This window comes from Engraulis encrasicolus, chromosome 20 (genome assembly GCF_034702125.1).
Source record: "Engraulis encrasicolus isolate BLACKSEA-1 chromosome 20, IST_EnEncr_1.0, whole genome shotgun sequence".
Classification (NCBI taxonomy): Eukaryota; Metazoa; Chordata; class Actinopteri; order Clupeiformes; family Engraulidae; genus Engraulis; species Engraulis encrasicolus.
Window position 1 is genome coordinate 26,874,737 of NC_085876.1, and position 22,245 is coordinate 26,896,981.

General features: G+C 43.8%; 1 protein-coding gene across 2 annotated transcripts in view; it reads left to right on the top strand.

Annotated features, from left to right (window-relative positions):
- The first annotated feature begins 774 nt into the window (after positions 1-774).
- The window catches only part of dennd3a (DENN/MADD domain containing 3a), a 53,485-nt gene continuing 32,014 nt past the window's right edge, over positions 775-22,245 (top strand). The window contains exons 1-14 of one of the 2 annotated variants that reach the window (XM_063185690.1): positions 775-1,088; positions 3,906-4,196; positions 5,496-5,871; positions 7,596-7,711; positions 11,429-11,562; positions 11,937-12,048; positions 14,370-14,489; positions 16,681-16,899; positions 17,621-17,736; positions 18,859-19,014; positions 19,286-19,382; positions 19,652-19,755; positions 20,074-20,255; positions 20,549-20,746. In XM_063185690.1, coding sequence (XP_063041760.1) covers positions 4,113-4,196; positions 5,496-5,871; positions 7,596-7,711; positions 11,429-11,562; positions 11,937-12,048; positions 14,370-14,489; positions 16,681-16,899; positions 17,621-17,736; positions 18,859-19,014; positions 19,286-19,382; positions 19,652-19,755; positions 20,074-20,255; positions 20,549-20,746 — 2,014 coding nt within the window. In that variant the 5' untranslated portion in view covers positions 775-1,088; positions 3,906-4,112. The remainder of the gene's footprint in view (positions 1,089-3,905; positions 4,197-5,495; positions 5,872-7,595; positions 7,712-11,428; positions 11,563-11,936; positions 12,049-14,369; positions 14,490-16,680; positions 16,900-17,620; positions 17,737-18,858; positions 19,015-19,285; positions 19,383-19,651; positions 19,756-20,073; positions 20,256-20,548; positions 20,747-22,245) is intronic. The other variant, XM_063185691.1, reaches the window with a different exon arrangement.

Here is a 22,245-nt window from a genome sequence, read left to right on the forward strand (position 1 = left end):
AATGGTTCACATGGGCTGATAATCTGATAGTCATACTACATCCCTTACATCAGTAAAGTCCCTAAATGGACATATGCTAACCATAACCAGTGCTCTCCCCCATCCTCCTCCATGACTGAGGTGCCCTGAGCATGGTACCGTCCCGCTGCACTGCTCCCTAGGGGTGCCATTGAGGGCTGCCCCCTTGCACGGGTGAGGCATAAATGCAATTTCGTTGTGTGCTGTGTGCAGTGTTCACTTGTGTGCTGTGGAGTGCTGTGACACAATGACAATAGGAGTTGGAGTTTACCAATGGGCTTTCACTTTATATGGCATGCCGGAAAAGTGTCTATAGGCCTGTTGAAGACATGGTAAAGTTTGTCATGTTAGGATGCATTGGTGTAAGATGAGTTGAAAAATGGTGACATTCACCATAGGATATGAGATTCTGAAAAAAAAAAACATAGGCTATTAATGATTATGAGATATGGAAATTAGGTATGGAATATATGGACATTCATTTTAAATAAGAAAACACAACTTTGAGGGAGGAGTGTCCTCAGTGAAGAGACAGTGCGCTCTGCATGCCATTCTCCAGTTCACACAATTAGGCCTTCCTCGGATGTCACGCTTCACCAGCCGGGGAAACCCATGTGTTGCATGGCACTGTATTCAAATAATCCAATTTACATAGGCTACTTCTAAATTTACTCACTCCGTGTCTCTTCGGTTGTCGCCAGGTGGCGTAGTGTAGCACAGAGTGTGGCAGACGGATGACAACAGAAATGTCACCACTCGCTGAAAATGAGTTACAGCCATGTGTTGTTGCTTTAGTTGATGGCCATGGATATTGTGTCGCAGAAATATTTCCAAATCTCACATGTTTACGAATAACAGATGCACCACGGTTTATTTACAACAGGAAGTAGTTTAGAGACCGTGTTGGGTGGTTCAATTCCACGGATCCCGCCTTCTCTTCAAGCCAAGGAGCGTATTGACTTTCGAGGACGTCTCGTCACTTCGGATTTGCTTCGGGTAACTTTCGACAGATTTCAATGTGGATTGTGGACCTTCTCTGAAGAACAAAATGCATGACTAACCATCATCAGGTATGTGTAATGTGCTATTTGTTACAGCGCATAGTATAAGGTATAGTCTAGAAGTTTTACGAAATACAAATGTAGCCTATACCCTACATTATTACAAACTGAAAGCCTCCCTCAATCGTCATTCTTTCTGCATGGGTAGTATGATGACACTTTTAGAACTATGACATACACTGAAACGAGATACATTGTAGCCTATCTGATAATCCATCAGCCTAGGCGCCAATTTAAGCCTATCCTACTGGTGTAGCCAAAGATACCCAAATCGGTGACTGGACAAATTGATCAGTGTCATGCGGTGTGTGTGCTCCAAGCTGGAATTTCTCACGTTGTTTATGATTAACTTGACTCCCTTCGTCATCATGCAAAGCAAACTAGCCTATGAGTTTGAAGAGCCGTCAACCGGCGCGGGTGCACACACCATACGTGAGCGCGCGCCTGTGCGTGTTTGGGGGCGTCATGGGGACAGGGGCTTCACAACATTACTCTTTTTCCAGCAGCGCCTACAGTCTGCCAAGGTAGACTGTTACGCCGAACGTCCCCCGTGGCACTTTCATTACGACTTTGCGTGGGATGATTAAGTTTGTGTGTCCCTGTAATTATGAAGACTGGACTTGCCTACTTTTTTTTGTTTAAGCCGAAAGCGGTCTGCTGTTTGTCTGATTCAGACTCTGAGATTCCTGCGCGGTAGGCTAAAGTGAATGCAGTCCTGCAGAGAGACACAGCTGATGAGATCCAGATGTCACTTGTGATGCCCCAAGACAGCTCTGGCCCGCACAGATAATGGACGGAGATTGGCAGTGCACTGTCTCAACCCCCCGAATCTATGGATTACATATCATACACATTTGTAACAGATGTATAACATCTATTTGTAGGTCGCAGTCTGCAGCATTGCACTGCGTTTGTTAGGGCCTCAGCAGTCAGTCATGCTGAGTAAAATCACTTCCAGCCCTCATTCATTGATTACATCACTTTACTCCCCTAGCTCAATTTGTCGTTAACTGTATGTTCTTAAAGCTCATCTGAAGTGCTGAATTGCAACTTACGAGAAAGCTAGAAAAACAAGTCCTGGATAAGATATTTTACAGCATGTCTGTTAAGATTCTCTTTCATCCATGTCATGTTATCCAAAGCAACTGTAATTCTTAAAGTTATATTGATTTGCTCTACACCAGTTGTAAGCTTCCACCCCCCCCCCTCACACAATACTGATAGGCTACTAAAACTTGGACAGAATGGTAGGCCTAATACAGGATAAAAATAAAGACTCAGTCATATGGCAGTATCATATGGGAGTCATCTAAAAGTAGTTAACAACAGCACATCTAGCGTTCCATGTGAAATCAGTTTACCATTCTGAGCTAAACACTATGTAAGGGTTTATTTGTGTTCTTACAAGGCTACCCCTATAGAATTACATGTTGACAGCCAAATGTTTACAAGTCACTTGCCTGTCACTGAGCAACAGGTCAAAAAGTTCAAAATGAACCTTGTTAGAAACAGTGGGCTAACTAGTAGGGTGGCCAGACGTCCGTCTTTCCAGTGCCTTCACCGGCGTCCGGCACAGCATTAAGCCGGACACCTGGTTGATTAAAAAGCATTAAAATGCATGAAATTGCATCTAAGAAACGCACATTTTCTCGGGGGAGGACCCCTGTCAAAAAATTTGTCCGCCTTTTTACTGTCGGGATATGGTCACCCTACTAACTAGTGAAAGCAACAATATACACAGAAATCCTCATACCAGTGGTATTTTGACTGAGTATCCATTATGTAGCTGGCTCTGTCATAATGATGTACTCTGTCATGTACTGTGTCATGCTGTGAAGGCTGCCTGAGCTCTCTGATGATGCTATGCTTGAGGCTTGTCAGGCCATGGGTAGCATTATCGAAGCACGAGGTGACTTGCGAGTAGGGTGGCCAGACGTCCGTCTTTAGGAAGGACTAGTGCCTTGTCCGGCGTAAGGCACAGCATTAAGCCGGACAAAAATGCATTAAAATGCATGAAATTGCATCTAAGAAACTCACATTTTCTAGGGGGAGGACCCCCAATCCCCCAGTCCTTAAATATGTTCTCTTTTTTCCTGTCACGGAGATGGTCTCCCTACTTGCGAGATCAGTCATGCAGATCTCTGAGCTGAAGAGACTAGACCTTAAGAGCATCCAGTACCTTCTAATGACTCATGTTATGACTTAGGAAGATGACTAACTTTGAAGTGTTGAATCCCTCACTGTGAAGGTGATGGAAATACTAGTGGTGGTGAGAATATCAAGGTTGGGAATTCACACTAGTGAATCACTACTAGGTAATGTGGATTTTATGCAAAGGCAACTACAATGCCCAATTGGCGATGATTTGTGAAACTTGTGAAATTTTACAAATTTCTAGTCACAGTTCAGTAGTTAAGCAGAGTGTTGTGGTTATATATTGAAGTGTTCGTTTGGGCCATATCAAAATCAAATTAAATTACATAAATGGACAAGCCGTGCTTCAAAGCCATGATTGGTTTCATATTGCTAATAAAAGAAACCAACAGCTGAGAAAGAAGACCTTTGTCTGGGCTCTGTGGTTTAACAATTCCCTAACTCTTGAGACATCTGTTCTCACTGTGACATTTGTTTCTGCGGATACGTATGTCATCGTCTGTCAACTTCCATTCACTATCATGGAAATATCAGTATTGTTATTTTTTCCACTGTTATTAACATGAAGTTCTTGTGATTTCCCCAATATTATTCATAATCTTCCTGTAAATCTCCTCTCTCTCTCTCTCTCTCTCTCTCTCTCTCTCTCTCTCTCTCTCTCTCTCTCTCTAGACTGACTGAGACGTCAAGGTCTCAGAGGGACCATGATGATACTCAGTAAAAGGAGAAGTGGAGGAGGAGGAGGGAGATGCGAGATATAATCTGGGCTCACACCTTCACTGTGAGGACACTTACTTACGCACGTGTGGAGAAACTGAGCGTATCTGACAGGAACTGTTTGCTCTGCTGCCACGTGTGGTTTTGGATTGGAAATTCTAGATGGCTGACAGCCTGCCCTCAGGTCTCGTGGAGGCCTGCATAGTGGTCGGAGCTGCAGGAGACAAACTGAAGCAGCTTCTCCAGGTAAGAGGAAAGGAGCATGTGTGGTATTTATTGGGTCTCAAACTGAAGCAGCTTCTCCAGGTTAGAAGAAAGGAGCAATCTGTTCAACACAACCTTTTTTAAGTATGCTTAGGGGACTTTTTGGGCATTTCTTATGACAGGACAGTGTGAGAGGAGACCGGAAATGAGCTGGAGAGAGATATGGGGTAGGGCTGGGAAATGACCCCGGCCAGACTCGAACCCGGTTCCTCATGGGCATGGTGCAAGCCCAAATGTGGGGGGCTTAGTGCGCTGCGCCACAGCACCCCCCCAACACTACCTTCTTGACCAATGCAGCATCTATTGCATATTTACTTTTAACCGTACTATTAATTCTGTTACATTTTTATTAGACCTGTTAGGTCTTCATGGGTTAAAGCCATGCCGTCAATGTAGTGTAACTGAATCTGAAAGGCTTCGTTCATTTTCTTAGAGTGGAAGAAGGATGCATACAGTGACCCGTTGTACATACAAATGTTGTCTCTGTTTATGTCAAATCCTTAGTCTAATAAGTAGATTTGTGGTATGAAGAACTGAATATAAAGGTACTTTCCTCGGCTGTGTGAACAGAGAGGGTACAGATATTTGATCCAGCCTAGCGCTTGATAAAACAAACCATATGTTGGCTCCCCCCTGCCTGAATCACGTGAAGTAAAGCAACAGGCTGTCTACATGCCTCAGAAGGGCCTGGCTAGAAACTGCTCCTGCTAGCAGCATTGTACTCCAGAGCAATGATCTGCTGGGTGTTCAATACAGTTGGATTATTATAAATTGATTAATTGACATCAGGGTGGTTATTGATCAGTCACACAGCAGATATAATTGAACGATCATAATGCATATCCTCAAAGCTTGTTGGGTTGGTGCCCTGGAGAGACAGGTTTGGATTTTGAATCCAGCTTTCTGCTAACTTCTGTTTTTACGTTGCACAGTTGAACACTGAGACCATGGTTGCCTCTTTGCACCTGTGTGTGAATGGGTTCAATGCAATGGTTGGATTGCAATACAGAATGTGTGCTGTGATGTACATTGCTATTGTAATGAACGGCGCATTCCTGTAACTTTTTCTTGATCATGTTTTTCGTAATTCTCCAGGCTGTTATGTTTTTTGGGATTTGGTACTCACAGCCAAGCTAACAGTGTTACACAGCGAAAAATGTTGCGGTGTCAATACAACACCAGAGTACTTCTGGACCAAATACACTAAATACTCTGTGCTAAATTGACTCTCTAAGGGTTGAATTAACACTGATTTTTCCCTGTGCACTGGTAACACTCCAGGCCCTCCCTCAGACGCGGGGCCGAGAGCTCCCCATTCTCGAACCCGAGGTCCTCCACGTGCACGCCCCGCCCTTTGTCTCCAAGGAGAGCAATGCCAACAGCAGCAATGGCCCCTCCCACAGCCCTAGCCACGCCCCCGCCTTCAGCCGCATCCAGAAGAGGCGCTCCTTCATCAAGAAGAAGCGAGACAGACCCGCCTCCGCACCCGCCGCCACACCCGACTCGCCCAAGGGGAACGGGAACGGGGCCCCCTCTGCCCCGGGCACCCTGCCGCCTGGCACTGCCCCGTCTGCAGCCGCGGCCGCTGGCTCCACAGAGGACATCAGTGTCCCCAAGGACATCGACCTGGTGGCCCTGCCCCAGCTCTGCTTCCCAGGTGAGGGATGCTCACTTCACTTTCTTTTGGTCTTTTTTTTTTCTCTTCATTTGATAGGACAGTGTGAGAGGTGGACAGGAAGCAAATTGGGAGAGAGAGACGGGGAGGGGTCGGCAAAGGACCCGGGTCGAGAATCAAACCTGGGTCAGCCGCATGGCAGGCGAGTGCCCCACCGGTTGGCCACGGCAGGGTCATCCCTCTTCACTTCCACACCACTCTCAGATGGAGGCCTGCTGTGAGATAGCCTGCTCTGATCCGACTGACTGACTGGAATGTTGGTTCGGTTACATTCAGTTTTGAGTAGGGCTGGGACGATTAATCGATTAACCGTGACTAATCGACTATAAAAATTAGTCGACAAGAATTTTCATAGTAGACTAATCGTTTCATTTAATTCAATTGTCAAAAATGCATGACCCTCCCCTAGGGAGAATTAAGGAATAGCCTTATTCTACCTTATTTTTGACGTTGATTGACCAACGCTGCTTAGCGAAAGGGCCGTTTCTGAGGCAATGTTACATCGAAACATACAACAAACAAGGTAGGCTACTTCAGAATGCTTTTTGTAATAAATGGGCCAAACATTTTTGGATGACCCTCCCCTAGCGAGCTTAAAAAAACTTTGATGACCCTCCCCGCAGCAATGAAAAAAATGACACGACCCTCCCCTGTTTTCTTCCGGTGACCCCAAAAATAAATAACGAACGGTCCCTAAGCAGAGTTGTGTTGTAGTTGTAGTCATTAGGGACAGCTACAGCCACAGACAGTATTATCCTGATGAAGACCTGATCTAATCTGACCGTCTACAATAAGGATAGACCGATATATATATCGGTATCGGTATCGGCCCGATATTTGCATTTTTAAATGTATCGGTATCGGCCGATACGTGTGTGGTTTTGGCCGATACGCAATATTTATTATTTTATGTCATTCGGGTTTTTTAAAAGCACCAAGACACTTTATTTTTTTATTACTTGATTGTTAGACATTACTTGATCGATTCAACTTGAGACCTGGAATATTTTTCATTTTTTAACCTTTTTTTTAACCCATATCGGCCCCAAATATCATAAATCGGAAATCGGGTATCGGCCAAGGGTGATTAAAAAAAAAAAATCGGTATCGCATCGGCCATTAAAAAACCTGTATCGGTCGACCCCTAGTCTACAATGTTGGCTAGGTTAGCTATTGTTATTATTGTTACTATTATTTTTTTTGGTTAAAATTTTAATCAGGGCTGTGCTTTTTTGTTGTTGCGTGGAACGACTCTATACGGCGCTATGTCCATTGCAAGCAGTTTGCAGTGAGCCGTTTGATTTTTGGAGGGTTTACACACCGTGTAGGTCATGCATGTTGCCTTCTTTTTTTCTTTGTTTTTTTTCTCTTGCTAGTTATAAATATGTAGTGATAATGCTACATCCGCTGTGTTCTACTTATGTAATATTTGAGCCTTCTCCACCACTGTAACAGGAAGTTCTCTAACGTCATGCTGTTTCGTGAGTCCCTAAGGACAGATCTCATTTCAATATTTCCTTCTTGCACGTGGCCCCATAACTCCCAGTGGAGAGAAGATAATTTACATTTTGCATCCTTTGCGCTTTTTTTTCTCACATGCTTGTGGCCTAAATATTTCGGAAGTGTGCTGTCATAGTAGCTTACTGTAGTCCCACCGAAAAAGGATTGAATAACACAAGCTTACACTTTTTTATTTTGTTCCACAGGTGGTCTTCAAATTTCGGAAGAGTGCCAAGACGACTCTTACCACTTCCTGGTGTTTACGGACGTGTTTGGAAACCGGACACACGGAGTCGTGGTGCAGTACCATAGACACATACAGGTGGGCTTACACAGTGCCATAGACACATACAGGTGGGTTTACACAGTGCCATAGACACATACAGGAGTATACTAGTAGTACATCAGGGGTCCCCAAACTAAGGCCCGGGGGCCGGATGCGGCCCGCCAAGCCCCTTTGACCGGCCCTCCACCTCTCTGCACCTCACCATTTGAACTGGCCCAAAGAAGCAATCCTTACAGAAAAAATAATGATAAAATACATTTTTTAAATATTTTATTTTGTTTCTCAACAGGCCTTCCTACAGTTTAATTTATTACTAACCAAGTGTGAATCGCCAGAAGTTTCTTGTCTTGATAGTTTCTCTCTCTGTAATATAATATCTCACTGTAATATAAACAGGCCTAGCATTTCTCTTGTATCACTCATAAACTGTCAATCGCCATATTTTTTCTAACCTTTCCTTGCTATTTTTACATGGTTATTAGAAATTAAAACGAATACCTGTGGTATTTCAAATTGAAAGACATGTGAAGTACTCGCTTCTTTTGCCAATCACTTGCAATGCTGGGGTGCGTTTCCGCAATGTTAGCTTTGAACTACAGATGTACTTAGTAGTTATCTACTTACTTCAAGGCGAAATCCGTGCATTTCTCGAAACCTTACTATTCCCACAGTAAGCCAAAAGTAGTGCGGCTACTTTCCACACCGCTACTTACTTTCTTGGCATTGCAGTGCGTGACCAAAGAAGCAACAAGAGATAAGCATGATTGCTGAGTCATGAATCAGCTGTTTCCTCCTAAATTCAGTGCGTGAAGTAGAAAGCAATAGTGTACAACCACCACCAGCACATTTGATTGGATGTCACGACCCCGTGACTCCGCTGTTTCCTCCACAACACACCTTGACATTTCTTTGTGAAAAAACACGGCCGTGGCATTACAATCTGACACCGTCCGCACCAATAATGCAGTATTATCTGCATGCCGATTGGATTTCGTTTCATCCCGAGGTGTAATTTGTAAAATATTTGAACAATAAAGTTGTGGTTACTACCAGAAAATCGTCTGTTGAAGTGTCATATACCTAAGAAATTTTCGCGCGGATTTCATTACATAGCCTAGTGGTATTCACGCTTGCATTCCAATGGGAAAACAGAAGCCACCCCGGTTCGAATCCACATGGTTGCAGTGCCACAATTTTGGAAATATCTGACAGAAATAGATAATTTATGTTGTGCATTACCAACACACACGTGCAGCCAAGGGAAAATGTGTTACACTGTAGGGTCCAAAACACGATTTCACGAGTTGTTGTCAACATGCTGCACACTGGTTTCGAACCGCGTGGCTCGCGTCTTCCCATTGATAGGCAAGCGTAAATACCCCTAGGCTATGAAATGAAATTCGCACCAAAAACATTTAAGTACTTGTCACGTAAACCAGTGCCGGGAGTAACCAATACTTTCTTATCTAAATATTTCACAAATTACACATCGAAATGAGACGCAATTCAATCGGTATACAGCTAAAAGTATATTATTAGTGTGGGATTCATCAGATTCCAAGGATATGACGGTTTTTTTTCACGAACAAATGACATGATGTGAATTTGTGTTCTGAACACTCTCGCAGCTGTATCATCACTTTGTGTGCATGTCGATTGATTTTCATCGCTTTTGCACCACAGGATTAAAAGATATTGACACATTTGTGGTCAAATATGTACTACAAGTTTAGCTAATGGGTGGAGTCACACTCTGAAGTAGACTAGCGCTGTGTGTTACTTGGGGTGGCGGAGGTGATGTCTGGACTCAATGGATCTACTCCAGCTGTACTTCAACTTCACTGTCGAGATACGGATAGGAGGCGCCCCACTTTCAAAGTCACCACTACTTCAGAGTGCAAATTACTCCAAGCAGTAGTTACTTCGTGTGCTAACGTTCGAGACACAGGAGTTAGCAACTTTTATAGTATCTACTCTGCAAAGTTGCTAACCGACTAGCTACTTCGCACTTTGAGAATCGCACCCCTGAACTGTTTTGTGCGAGAAATTATGGCTATATCAGGCAGTGGCCTAGTATAAAGCCCACATGATTGATCCCGTCCCCTGATCACAGTCAGGAACGATAATGTGGCCCCCAGAGAAAAAAGTTTGGGGACCCCTACTGTACATGTACAGGTGTATCCACCTTACTACCAAGCTCACTAACGTATGATGACTGAAGCAGCAGCAGCAGCTGTCACCATTAACACAGTTCCAATAATCAACTTGTATCCTTCCTGCGTATAATGAAAATAAAGACATCTTATCTCACCTTGATTTCCGCTGAGTCTGCATAGGGCCCCGTGTAAGTTAAGCCACGCATTAGATTAGAGTCAGCATAGAGTCAACACCATGGCATGCTGTTATGTTTCTGGTTTTCTATGAAATGGCTGAGCAATTAGTTGTTGTAAAAATGTGTCTTTAGTGTAGTGTAGTGTGTTGTTGTTTTCCTAGCCTGTCATCATTGCACATGTCCGTTCAGTAGGTATGATTTATGTTGGTTCAGTGTTGTTAATGATTTTGTCCTTTGCCCTATGTTTTTATCACACTAGGGCTGTAGACATTCTTCACCCAAGTCGTAGTATTCCTCTCTCCAAGTCTAAAGACCAACCCCTCAGAATGTCAACAAACCCAGATAGCAGGCAGGATGTATGGCTGTTTGCCAAACTCAGACTCACTTTGCCAGACTTCTAGGGGCGGAACTATAGGGTGGTGGTCGTATTGGTGTTGGGGCCCCTATCGTCACCTTTGCAGGTCCCACATGAGTGTTGTGCGCTGGGTCCCTCTGTGCAATTGTTCCTCCTCTGCCTACTTAAAAACATTTACTCCCTCACTATGCACACCGTGTAGAAGGCAAAACAATGCTATGAGGCTACACGCTATATAACGCGCCATATAGTAGTATAGCATGAGTAAGCATTTTGTAACAGGCCTCAGTGTTTGGATACACTCCCTGGCACCACTTGTGATAGAAGGAAATGATGTGGGGGATATCTAGGAGTGTTTACGTAGGGATAAAATGTCCACAGAAACTCAAACGCTGTTTATATTTCTATGGTTTGTGTGTTTGAATGGATTTGAATCCACACCACTGCCAATCCCCAGGGGACCAAAGCGGTGAAACCACCACTTACCTCCCGTAGACTTCAGTGTAGGGAACAGTCAGTGCTGATGCAGAACATGGAAACAAACGTCAGATATAGGTCCAATAATTAATTTCCACAAGATATCATTCAATTAAAAAAATGTGTTGGATTTATATTGTGTTCTCTGCAGGGTAAAAGGAATAATCTGGCAGAAATGTAACTTATCTATGGCAAATAGGTCAAAGACATTTTTGTTTGGTCTCAGATGTCAGGTGGTGCAACGACATCTAATGCCTATGAATTGATTAGTAGTTGGTTGTTGATATGCTTCAATGAATATGCTTATTAGATAGTCGACAAAAAACAAACAAACAAGCTAAATAATTCCATACAATAGTGGCACTGGCTGTAGTTGTGCCACCCTTATGTGTGCTATTGCTGAAACGCCACTGACCCATATACTGTTTACGTAAAATGTCACAGAAGTGTTTGTACAATAGTGTTTTTTGTAAAATGTCTCTTTCTATGTTGTGAGGTCGTAGACTGCATGAAGGGACAAAACTGTGCCTTTATTATGTAATGCAGAATGACAGGTTTTCTTCTCTCCCCCCGCTTTGTCCATCCTCAGGCGTGTCAGGAAGGACACACGTATCAAAACGGCCACTGGACATCTCCCAAAGGCCCCCGGCTCTACACAGCGTATGGCATCTGTGTCATTTCTAAATACCCGTACTACAACGCCCTCAGGGACTGCTTGTCATGGTTGGTCGCTCCCACGTTTTTTTCACACTCTCAGACCACAATTTCCTGTTCAGATAGATACCCTGAAGCTATTGTGCTTCTTTACTAATGCCTTTTTCTTTTTTTTCTTCTTCTACTTCTTCTTTTTCTTCTTCCTCTTCCTCTTCTTCTTCCTCCTCTTCGTCATCATAATCATCATCATCATCATCATCTTCTTCTTTTCTTCTTCTGCCTCTTTTTCATTTTCTTCTTCCTCTTCCTCTCCTCCTCCTCTTCATCATCATCATCTTCTTTTTCTTCTTCCTCATCTTCTTCTTCTTCTTCTTCTTCTTCTTCTTCTTCTTCTTCTTCTTCTTCTTCTTCTTCTTCTTCTTCTTCTTCTTCTCCTCTGCCAGTCTTCTGATCCAGCTGCGGACCTGTCGGATGTCAGACTTTGAAGAGAGGGTGAAAGAGTTCACGGCCAAGCTGGCGCTGGTGCCCATCCCTCCCCCTGGGCAGCTGCATGTGGTAAGCCAGTAGCCAGTACTAGTGTGCTTCATATGTGGATGTGTAGCATGTGGAACGGAAGCCAACAAGCAGAGTTTGACAGTATAACTTTAGTGAACTTCCCTTCCAGAGCCTCATAGAGATGCAACGATACTGAGCTACCCATCAGTCTACATTACATTACATCATACTTAGCTGACGCTTTCATGGATGGATATGGATGGAGAGGTAGGGAGAGGTCAGGGGGGATTCGAACCTGCAACCTAGATTGAAAGACCAACTACCTAACCACTAGGCCACGGTTGCCCCATATGTGTATGTGTAGTACGTGGAACGGAAGCCAACAAGCAGAGTTTGACGTTATAACGTTAGTGAACTTCTCTCCCAGAGCCTTATAGAAATGCAACCCATCAGTCCACCTTATAGGGCTGGATTAATGCACAGGCTTGATACTGCAGCCTAGGGGCCCCCACCTGCCAAGGGGCCCCTGATAGGCCAAAAGTGAAAAATTGCTTAATTGTGACGGGATGCATTATTGAAGACTTCATGTGTCATGTTGAGTTATGTAAATGTGTCGTGAAATATGCCTTCCCGGGGGGCCCACAGCAGCCTGTAGCCTCAGGGCCCCAGACCATCTTAATACGGACCTGCTACCTTTTCCTCAGTGGTATTGTACCTGTGCTTCCATGCTGGAAGGATGTTGTTATAAACCAGATTGAGATCCGAATGGCGGAACTGCGCAGGTTGACCGTGGTTACATTTTGTCACCGACCGGCAGAAACCTTGTATCCCCACTTTCTGTTATATCTTAACTGGTTGTTTTCAAAAACACTATTTTCTTAATATATAGAGATGCACCGGATCCTGATTTTTAGGATCCTGCCGGATACCGGATCCACTGCTTAAGATCCTGCCGGATCCGGAACCGGATACCGGATCCTACGAAAGGGTTGAAACACATAGCCTACTCGCACACGTGGGCCCTTTTTATCACGTTGGCTCAAACTATTTTGACTGAAAAGCCTCGGCTACCGGATCCTGGATCTTGGAACCGGATCCGGATCCTGTGAAAAACCCTATTATCCTGCCGGATCCGGAACCGGATCTTGGATCCTGTACATCTCTATTAATATATAAACTTTTCATTATTAAAAGTCAGATTTAAGTCATTCATACAACTCATATACTCATGGAAACTGCAAAATTGCACTGATTTATGTATTTTTACATCATTAAATAAGGAAAGAATTTGTTTCTGAAAGGTGGAGATTTGAGGTTTCTGCCGGATGGCGATGAAATGCATGACACTGTTGCAAAGGAGATGGGGAAATTAAACCCCAAAAGACTTCATGGAAGGAAGCCCCTTCTTACACAACAGCCCTATTCTCTCCTATTCACTCAGCAGCATACTGTAGCAAAGGCAGTATTGCCCTCTTCACTGCCACAGACACTGGCAGCATTGTATTACACATACAGTGCCAATTGTTCACAATGGTGATTGATGTTTGGTTGATTTACTGTTTGAGAATAAAAAAAGCAAAAATAACAAGTGCTTTGTGTTGAAGATGTCTAAGGTTATGCTGAAGCTGTTATTCTGTTTGCCCACAAGTGTATTGCGGACAAAGGTTAAGTGACATGGCAGTCATGAATTAGTAATTAAGCATTAGTTACAAACTAGTTACTAACTAAGGAAGAATTGCATTCTGCTTTTGTAGGACTAAGATACAATAAGATAAGATATTTTTTGGTCTTTCACGATTTTATTGATGATAGGACAGTTTGAGAGGTGGACAGGAAGCGAATGGGGAAAGAGATGGGGAGGGGCCGGGAATCAAACCCGGGTCGGCCGCATGGCAGAAGAGTACCCTACCGGTTGAACAATATGTCCAAATGCATAGTGGGTTAGTTTTTTTGTTTAAAATAAGCACGGGGTTAATTAGACTCAATACATACCTGTATACACATTCCAAATGCACAGCATGTCATAGGGTCTACCCCGGGTCTGGGCCAGCTCAGACATCAGTGCAGCATATTATTGTGTTTGTGATGGCCATTATAGTTATAGATTAGTCATTATGCTGCAAAATGCTGGAACCAACTCCCTGTCCAAATTAGAACTGCTCCAACAGTATCTTGTTTTAAAAGGACGTTAAAACAGCTTTATTCTCATCTGCCTTTGGTTATAGTTAGTTAATTACACACTACCTATAGCACAATATATTATATTTTATATTTTCTTCTCTTTTCTCTATTCTTAAGCACATTGAATGACATTTATGTGTGGTAATGTGCTATATAAATATTTTTGATTGATTGATAGATTGATTGATGGTCCTCCTCAGGTGTTCTCCCTGCGGCCGCTGCAGATCTTCCTGCCGTCTCGAGAGGACAAGGAGCGTCCGGCAGTGGACCTGGACCTCCATCTGCCCTTCCTCTGCTTCAGACCTCAGCAGCTCCTGGAGGTAAGCAGCCCGATAAACTAAACGTGAGATTAAATGTGTAAATGTGTAGACATCGGAACAACCTGTTGTTTTTCAAACTCTGTCTGTGCCTATTGGCCAACGCTTTGTCGTCACTCCCTCAAAATCCTGTCCGCTTTGCATCCAAAGATTCAAAACAAATCAAAATAACTCTCTGCGTTGTGATTGGCCAGCCAGTTCTAGGGCCTGGGGCATTGTCCGAGACTAGACCCACTCGCAGGCCAAAATAATTTTGGCCGCTGGCGGGTGGGGCTAGTTTACTAGGCCTGGAGGTAAGCAGGCAGGGTTTCCCACATTTATCTATTTCTTAGTGGTGGTGGTGGTGGTGGTGGTGTTGGTGGTGGAGTTAAGACAGGAGAAAGGCATGTGACTATCAACTTTCGAAAAAGTGTGCAGTTTCATATTAATTGAATGATATTAAATATGAGCCACGCACCAACACCCACACCCACACCCACGTACACACAAACAGACACACACGCACAGGGGACCTAGTCAAGATGGGAGGTGTTTGTTGTTCACAAAGGCAAGGCCTTTGTTGTGACTTGATGTTGGTTGTGATTCTGATTACTGCAAAGTGCAGGGGGAATCCCTTTATCTACCACACTAATGACCATGTGATTACTATTCATGGCACAGGCTCAGTAGCCTGCTGGACCAAGCCATGGGGGGTGGGGTACTGGGCTACGTATGCCTGCACCAGGCTTACCAGGTCTACCCACTGATATTTACTCCCATTGGGTCTAACCAGTGAGTAAACAGACTATGTGTTTGGTTGAATTTCAATCATTTATATGATCTTTGTTCTAGCGAGGCCAATCTGTTGCTTCTTCTGGGTTTTGTCATTTTATGGTATCTGGCTGATATATGGGGAGTAGGTTTTGTTCTGCAAAGAATCGGCCTTCGCTCTGTTCACTAATGTTACTTCTGGGTGGATGGGTGCTTTGTGTGTGAATTTTAAAACCATTGGGCCGTTCTTCTGCGTGTCATAGCCTGTTAGTAACCAGGACAACGGATTGAGGCCTTACTGCCTGTGTCAAACTTAGTAAATGGCAAAAAATACTACCACTGTTTTATAGTGATGTCCTGTCTGTCCAATAGTTAGTGTTCAAATACATCTGTGTCAATGTGTGAACTTATAGTGGTATAATCAAATTAGCTGTGCATAGTGCAATGTCTCCAGTGAGAACAATAGTGTTCTCGTGTTACGTGCTTTTCTTAGACAAACATAATGGCCCTTATTTATCCTGCTATCATAGAAACCAGTGCAGATATGAGCGGAGAAGTCGTCGTACGACAGGTCTCACATGAGATTTACTTTACACATATGTCTCTTAACACATTCTGTCACAGCTTGCACATTGGTGGCAATTCATCCAATTGATGTAGCCTATCATGCAAATTCATGGATGGTGCAGGTGCACATGTCGCTCCAAATCACGGACAGTTTTATAAAAGCCAAAGACGACCATTCTAAAGCCAGATGAGCAAAATCTTTATTAGCCAAAGAACGGAGACAGCAGCAAACATCACAAAAAATGGTGAGGACCACTCCAGACAATTCAGAAAAGGAGCTAAATGTTGAAAACGGCGCACTTGTCCTTTAACAATGTACAGTAAGCATTTGGGGTGTAACGGTAAACAAACATTTCGGGTCGGTACGTGCCTCAGTTTTTGGGGTCACGGTTTGGTACATTTTCAGTACAGAATATAAGAGGAAAATACACTCAAACTGCTACTTTGGGTCGGAGATTTCATCAGTGTAAAAAATAGTGCCTTTCTGAGAGTTTCACAATGAACAAGCCTCTACACCTGTTTTTTGTTGTTGCATTCTCTATCAGCGTTCTGTTTGAGCCACTGCATGTAGTGGCAGCATAATGTAAAAACATGAACAGAGTTGCCTGTCAATCTACTTTTCGGTACAGCACTGTTCGGTTCGGTACAGCACTATTCGGTTCGGTACAGCACTATTCGGTTCGGTACAGCACTATTCGGTTCGGTACAGCACTATTCGGTTCGGTACAGGTCTGTTCGGTTCGGTACAGGTCTGTTCGGTTCGGTACAGGTCTGTTCGGTTCGGTACAGGTCTGTTCGGTTCGGTACAAATACAATACAGTGTACCTTTACAGGCCTAGTAAGCATCCTCTTTCACCTGTCTCCCATCCCATCCCAGATCATCACCAGCATCCTGACGGAGCAGCGGGTGGTGTTTGTTTCGTCGGACTGGGCGCGGCTGACGCTGGTGGCCGAGTGCTTCATGCGCTACATCCACCCCCTCAGCTGGCAGCACCCCTTCGTGCCTGTGCTCTCACGCGGGATGCTGGACTTCCTCATGGCGCCCACCTCATACCTCATGGGCTGCCACGCACACCACATAGAGGACGTGCTCGCGGTAGGTGGAGGATGGATGGATGGATGGATGGATGGATGGGTGGATGAATGGGTGGATGAATGGGTGGATAGATGGATGGATGGGTGGGTGGGTGGATGGATGGATGGATGGATTGATTGATTGATTGATTGATTGATTGATTGATTGATTGATTGATTGATTGATTGATTGATTGATTGATTGAAAGAGGTTGTGATTGTGGTAGGTGTTCCATAAACAATGCTGAGTTCAGAACGTAAACACCCTTCCAAGAAAAGAGGAAAATGAAAAAAAAACACAAAAAAACTAACTTAAGAGAGAAGAGAGAGAAGAGAGAAGGGACACCCCCACTACAGCTGCCAAAGTGCCAAGGGCCAGTGCAGTATGACCACAGCCGCAGCACGGTATGCATGCATAGGGCCTCTTGTATATTGATGCAATCAAGCGGTGGGGACCAGCAGTTCCTCCATTTGGTTGTCGCACGTGTCTCTCTCTTGCCGCTCCTTGACGCTGTCTTGACGCTCTTTGCCCCTGTTTTGTTCCTCAAAATTAATCCAGTTTGGTCAACTAATCAGTAACAGGAAGTGTGCTCTAGATATGTGAGATAGAAATAAAGGACATTTGTCAACAGGAAGAGGAATATATTTTTTTACGAGTTTGGTTTGGAATGCATTTGCCATTGTTTGTGTCATTGAGTTTTGATGGATTTCTGATTATTTTGGTTTGTCTTTGTTTCCAACAGGAAACAGATGACCTGATTCTCATCCACATTGACGAAGGGATCGTAACGTCCTCCAACTCTGCCGACTCCGGCCTTCCAGACCCTCCGTGGGCGGCCAGGGAGTGCTTCACCAGACGGTATCTATCCGGTTACCCGGTGTTCACATTACCAATAACGGATCCCATTGACTGTGCATGGGCGGACGCAAAATGCATTGTGGGCGGACCGTAGGCCGTTGCCTCCACCAAAAAAAAAATCGGAATTTTTAACTTTTACGGTTGCAGCGGAGCCGTCAGCCAATCAGAACACATGAAAAGACCACCCCCCATTCTGTCAGACACGCCTTGCGTCAACAGTCGACGGCCAGTGCCAAATATGAATGCCAGCATTAGCTGAATGCCTTTGATTAGTGTTGCCAAGCAAGCTGTTGAGGCAGCCATGATATGTGAAACGGGGGATGTTCACAGAGTGACAATAGAGAGTGAAAATAAAGCTTGAAGCTTTTTTTATTGCTGTAGTTGGTATTGTTTGTCTTAACAATATGATGCTTGGCTGCTCATTACCTCAACCCTAAAATTCTTTGATGTGCTCACTGGTTTAAAAAAAATCTGACCTCTCATTGACCTTAAACGATGCTTTCAGTATGTGTATTCAGTATTCAGTATGTGCTGAAAACACTCAACTACATTGTAACAACATTGCTATGACATTACTGAGAGCAGATAAACATATAACATATAACAGATAAAGACATAGCCATTACAATGTTGGTGACAGTACGGTTATAATGCAGGCTCTGCGCTAAAGGGTTAACTACATGACAGAACAAATAAACAGACTGTGGTAACACCTTATGCAACACATGGTTTGGCAGACATAGTCCATGACGCTTGCAGATCAGGGTCTTATCAGAACCTGACGTCGAAGAAGCAGAAAATGTGTGAGGGCCGCAAATTACACCAGTTTGTCCGGTTTTGTAAGCGTAGCATGGTGTCTACCCCTGCTACATAAGTGTAAGCGACTTGTGTGATGACGGCCGAGTCTTTGTTGTCTCTCTGAAGCTTTTTGAAAAGTTATTGGCTTTGGCCACTTTTTTACACCTAAAGAGAGTTTTGCAATGCAAATGTCAAAAATATCCCATTCAGGTGCTAAAACGCACCTGTCCCAATGGAGTTTTTATTTTTATCCACATCTCATGTTAAAAAATATCTGCATTTAAAGCAGAATACAGTATGTGTAACCAGCTCCTCTGTCGGCAGGGTGGAGGGGCTGGAGATGCACTACGACCTGGAGGTGTGTCGGCTGGGGGCAGGTACGGACGTGAACGACCTCCGCGCCCAGAGGAGGAAGTGGCAGCAGAAGATGAACACAGACGTCCAGAGGATCACCCTGGAGCTCATAGTCAACATCTTCAGGTGACACTCTTTAAGACTCTTTATGCTATTATAAGCACATTCCCACACATGAAGACAAGTCACATGATTGATGGACACCACACATTTAAGTGAAAGCGAAAGCCTAACTGGGAAACTGCAACTCCCATTGTCATTGTGACACAGCAGCACTCCACAGCACACAAGTGTTCACTGCACACTGCACACAAGAAAATTGCATTTATGCCTCACATAGTCCTCCTGAGCATTCATTGGGCTTTATTTAATCCCCTTTGGCATTTGTGTTCATTAGAGATGTGCACGACCATCTAAACTATGAGCATCGAGTCTTCAACAGCGAGGAGTTCCTGAAATCCAGGGAACCATGTGATCAGAAATTTTACCAAAAGGTAATGAATATCTGAAACATTGATATAAATGTAAATGAAGGATGAATCACCGCACACTGGTATTCTTTGCTGGTAGTTTAATTGGTGAACAATGCATTTCGCTGTTGCTTCATCAGGTTCACTCTCTATTGATATAAATGTTTACAACAATGTAAAACTGTTACTGGAGTTTCCTGATGTTTTGGAGGTATAGTGATTGGTTTTGGTCTTGGGTAGCTGCCTACAGTATCTGTATGTTGATTTTGGGCATTTGACCATATTCTTTTAAGGTTCTGGACACCCATATTTTCCACTCCTTCCTACGGGATCGCCTGAATCAGAAGATGGATGCTTTTTCTCGTCTAGAATTAAACACAAGATCTGAAACACACAAGTAAGTCCACTTGGGATAAAAAACAAAGCCTTTCCCATGATTCTTAGTCAAGGGCTTGTGATGATCACTAACTGCTGTTATTTGTCTCCTTGGTAACACTTTATAATACCGACTCATTGTTAAGCATTAGTTATGTATTTGTTAAGCATTATTCAAACCTTAGATAACCCTTTGTAAAACATTTGTTAACCATTATCTCTTTATTATTTCCAATTACTTCATCATTAACATACACTGTTAAAGGTTTTTGATACTGATATGTGTGTGTGAGAGAGTCGGGGAAGGATTGGCAAATGATGAATGGTTTCTTTTTTTAAGACAACGGACGACGCTGGATGCCCCTCGAAGGCCCACCATGCAGGAGATGGCTCGTAAATGCACTACTCCAGAGAGTCGTCTGAGCAGGAGGTTAGGCATGAGCCTACCCAACCTGGCAGAGCAGCGCTCCCCCTCTGACAGCGTCCGCAAGACATCCCTCAAGAAAGTCACCTTGAATGGAGGTACGACAACAGGTCCGCCATCCAAAGCATAGTCAGTGTATAGTATATAACACATGTTAAAAATGTGTTGAAATAATGTGCAAAAAACAATTGTACAATTATTTGTACAGCACATGGTCCAAGTATTGACTGATTTTAATTTATTGATGAATTTCAATTTATTCACCGTTGAACAAAATTCGTTTTCATTATTGAGTTTTTTATTGATAAATATTGTAAAATATTTGTGATTTACAGCTGTTTTTGTCCATCCTCTCTGCATCATGATTGTCTTGTGATTTCAACCTGTACAGAATCCAAGACTCCACAGAAGTCCATAAAGACCTTCCGTCTGCCAGAGTTCCCTCCGCCGCTGTCCTACGTCTACGTCCAGAACTACTACACGGACATGATCAGCCAGCTGGGCAAGGCCTTATCCTGCCTGGGGCCCGAGGACTCCTCCCTGCTCGCCCGTTACTACTACCTGCGGGGTTTCGTCAGCTACGTGGCAGGTGATAGTGTCTGAGTTTTACTAGTATTAACATTAGCCCAGTCATATTAACCTGTTATAAATTATCTGACACCAGAATGGCAAGGGCCTAGTCGTAATGTATTGTAAAGGGCCCTGAGTATTGTCATAGTGGTGTAGTACTATGGTAGTTAAGTTTACTACTATGGTAGTTAAGTTTTTGTACTATTGCAGCGTTCCACTGACGGAACAGTGTGCATTAAGGGTCTACAGTCTCATAGCAAAACAGTTGCAGATACTAGGTTTTGTTGTTAAGGGAGAGAGAGAAAGCAAAGGCCCAGGGCCTCTGTCCCATACCCTCAGAAATGCTACAGAAGTGGTAGTAGACAAAGAAGTAAGTGAGAAAAGGGAATCCCTATAACAGGGGTCGGGAACCTTTTTGGTGGAGAGAGCCATAAACGCCCATTTTTTAAAAAATATTTTTTGTGAGAGCCATACCATTTTCGCCATTATTTCTAATGCTAATTGTCATGCACAGAAGGGAATAAAAGTAACGCTTGCATTGGGGACAAGAAGGGAGAGCTAACGAAAGAAGAACTAAAACTACTTGTAGATGAGCTGATGTGCATTTAAGAAGCCACGCGCATGCATTACCTTTAGTTTATCTTTTTATGCATCGGAGTCGCCAATGAGCAATGAGAATGACGGAGGTGCTTCTATTCTAGCCATCAGACAGACACAGGGAAGGTGCATGAGGAGGGAGGAGGGAGGGAGAGAGAACTTCAAGACAGGATGCTCATCTTGGTCGCGCTGACATAGTTAACATTTTACAGTTGATATGTGGCTGACATGTCTATTTTTAGTAATTCGCGAAAATGCCCTACAAAGCGCGTCCCTTACCGACATGCGTCCCCAATACAGAACGCATGATTTAACCGCCAAATAGGCTACAGGGCGATTCCGTATTTCAAGGGACGAATGGCAACCCTACGTTTGCCTTCGCATTGTGGCACCAGTTATCTCGCAATCACACTAAACTGGGAAAGACTTACGTCAGTTGATTCAGCAAAAGTTCTTCCTGTAATCGAGGGAGAAGTACAGCGCTGCATTTATATCCCTCACTTGCGTTTCCTCCACTTGATTTGCCATCATAATGGCACGGTCGTGAACAGTTTCTTTGTTTTGGATACAACCGTTAGCCAGCTGAACTTTAGGTAAAGCATTACGGATGGAATGTTATCTCACACGACACGACCCAGCGCTGGCACGGCATTGTCCAATAAAAAAAACGCGTTTTTCATAGGCCTATCTGTACAGTAGCCTTCGTCGAAGGCCTGTGCTTGGCTCAGCTGATCGGACCTGGGATGGATTAAATGCGCGATCATACTTTATATTTTGAATATTATCTTAACTTTTCGATTTCAGTAGGTCCATTTTTAATTTAGTGCCGTAACAAAATTATTCATGGCTTATTGAGTAAACAAATGACAGGTTTGTCCGAGAGCCACATGCAGTTCCCAAAAGAGCCACATGTGGCTCGCG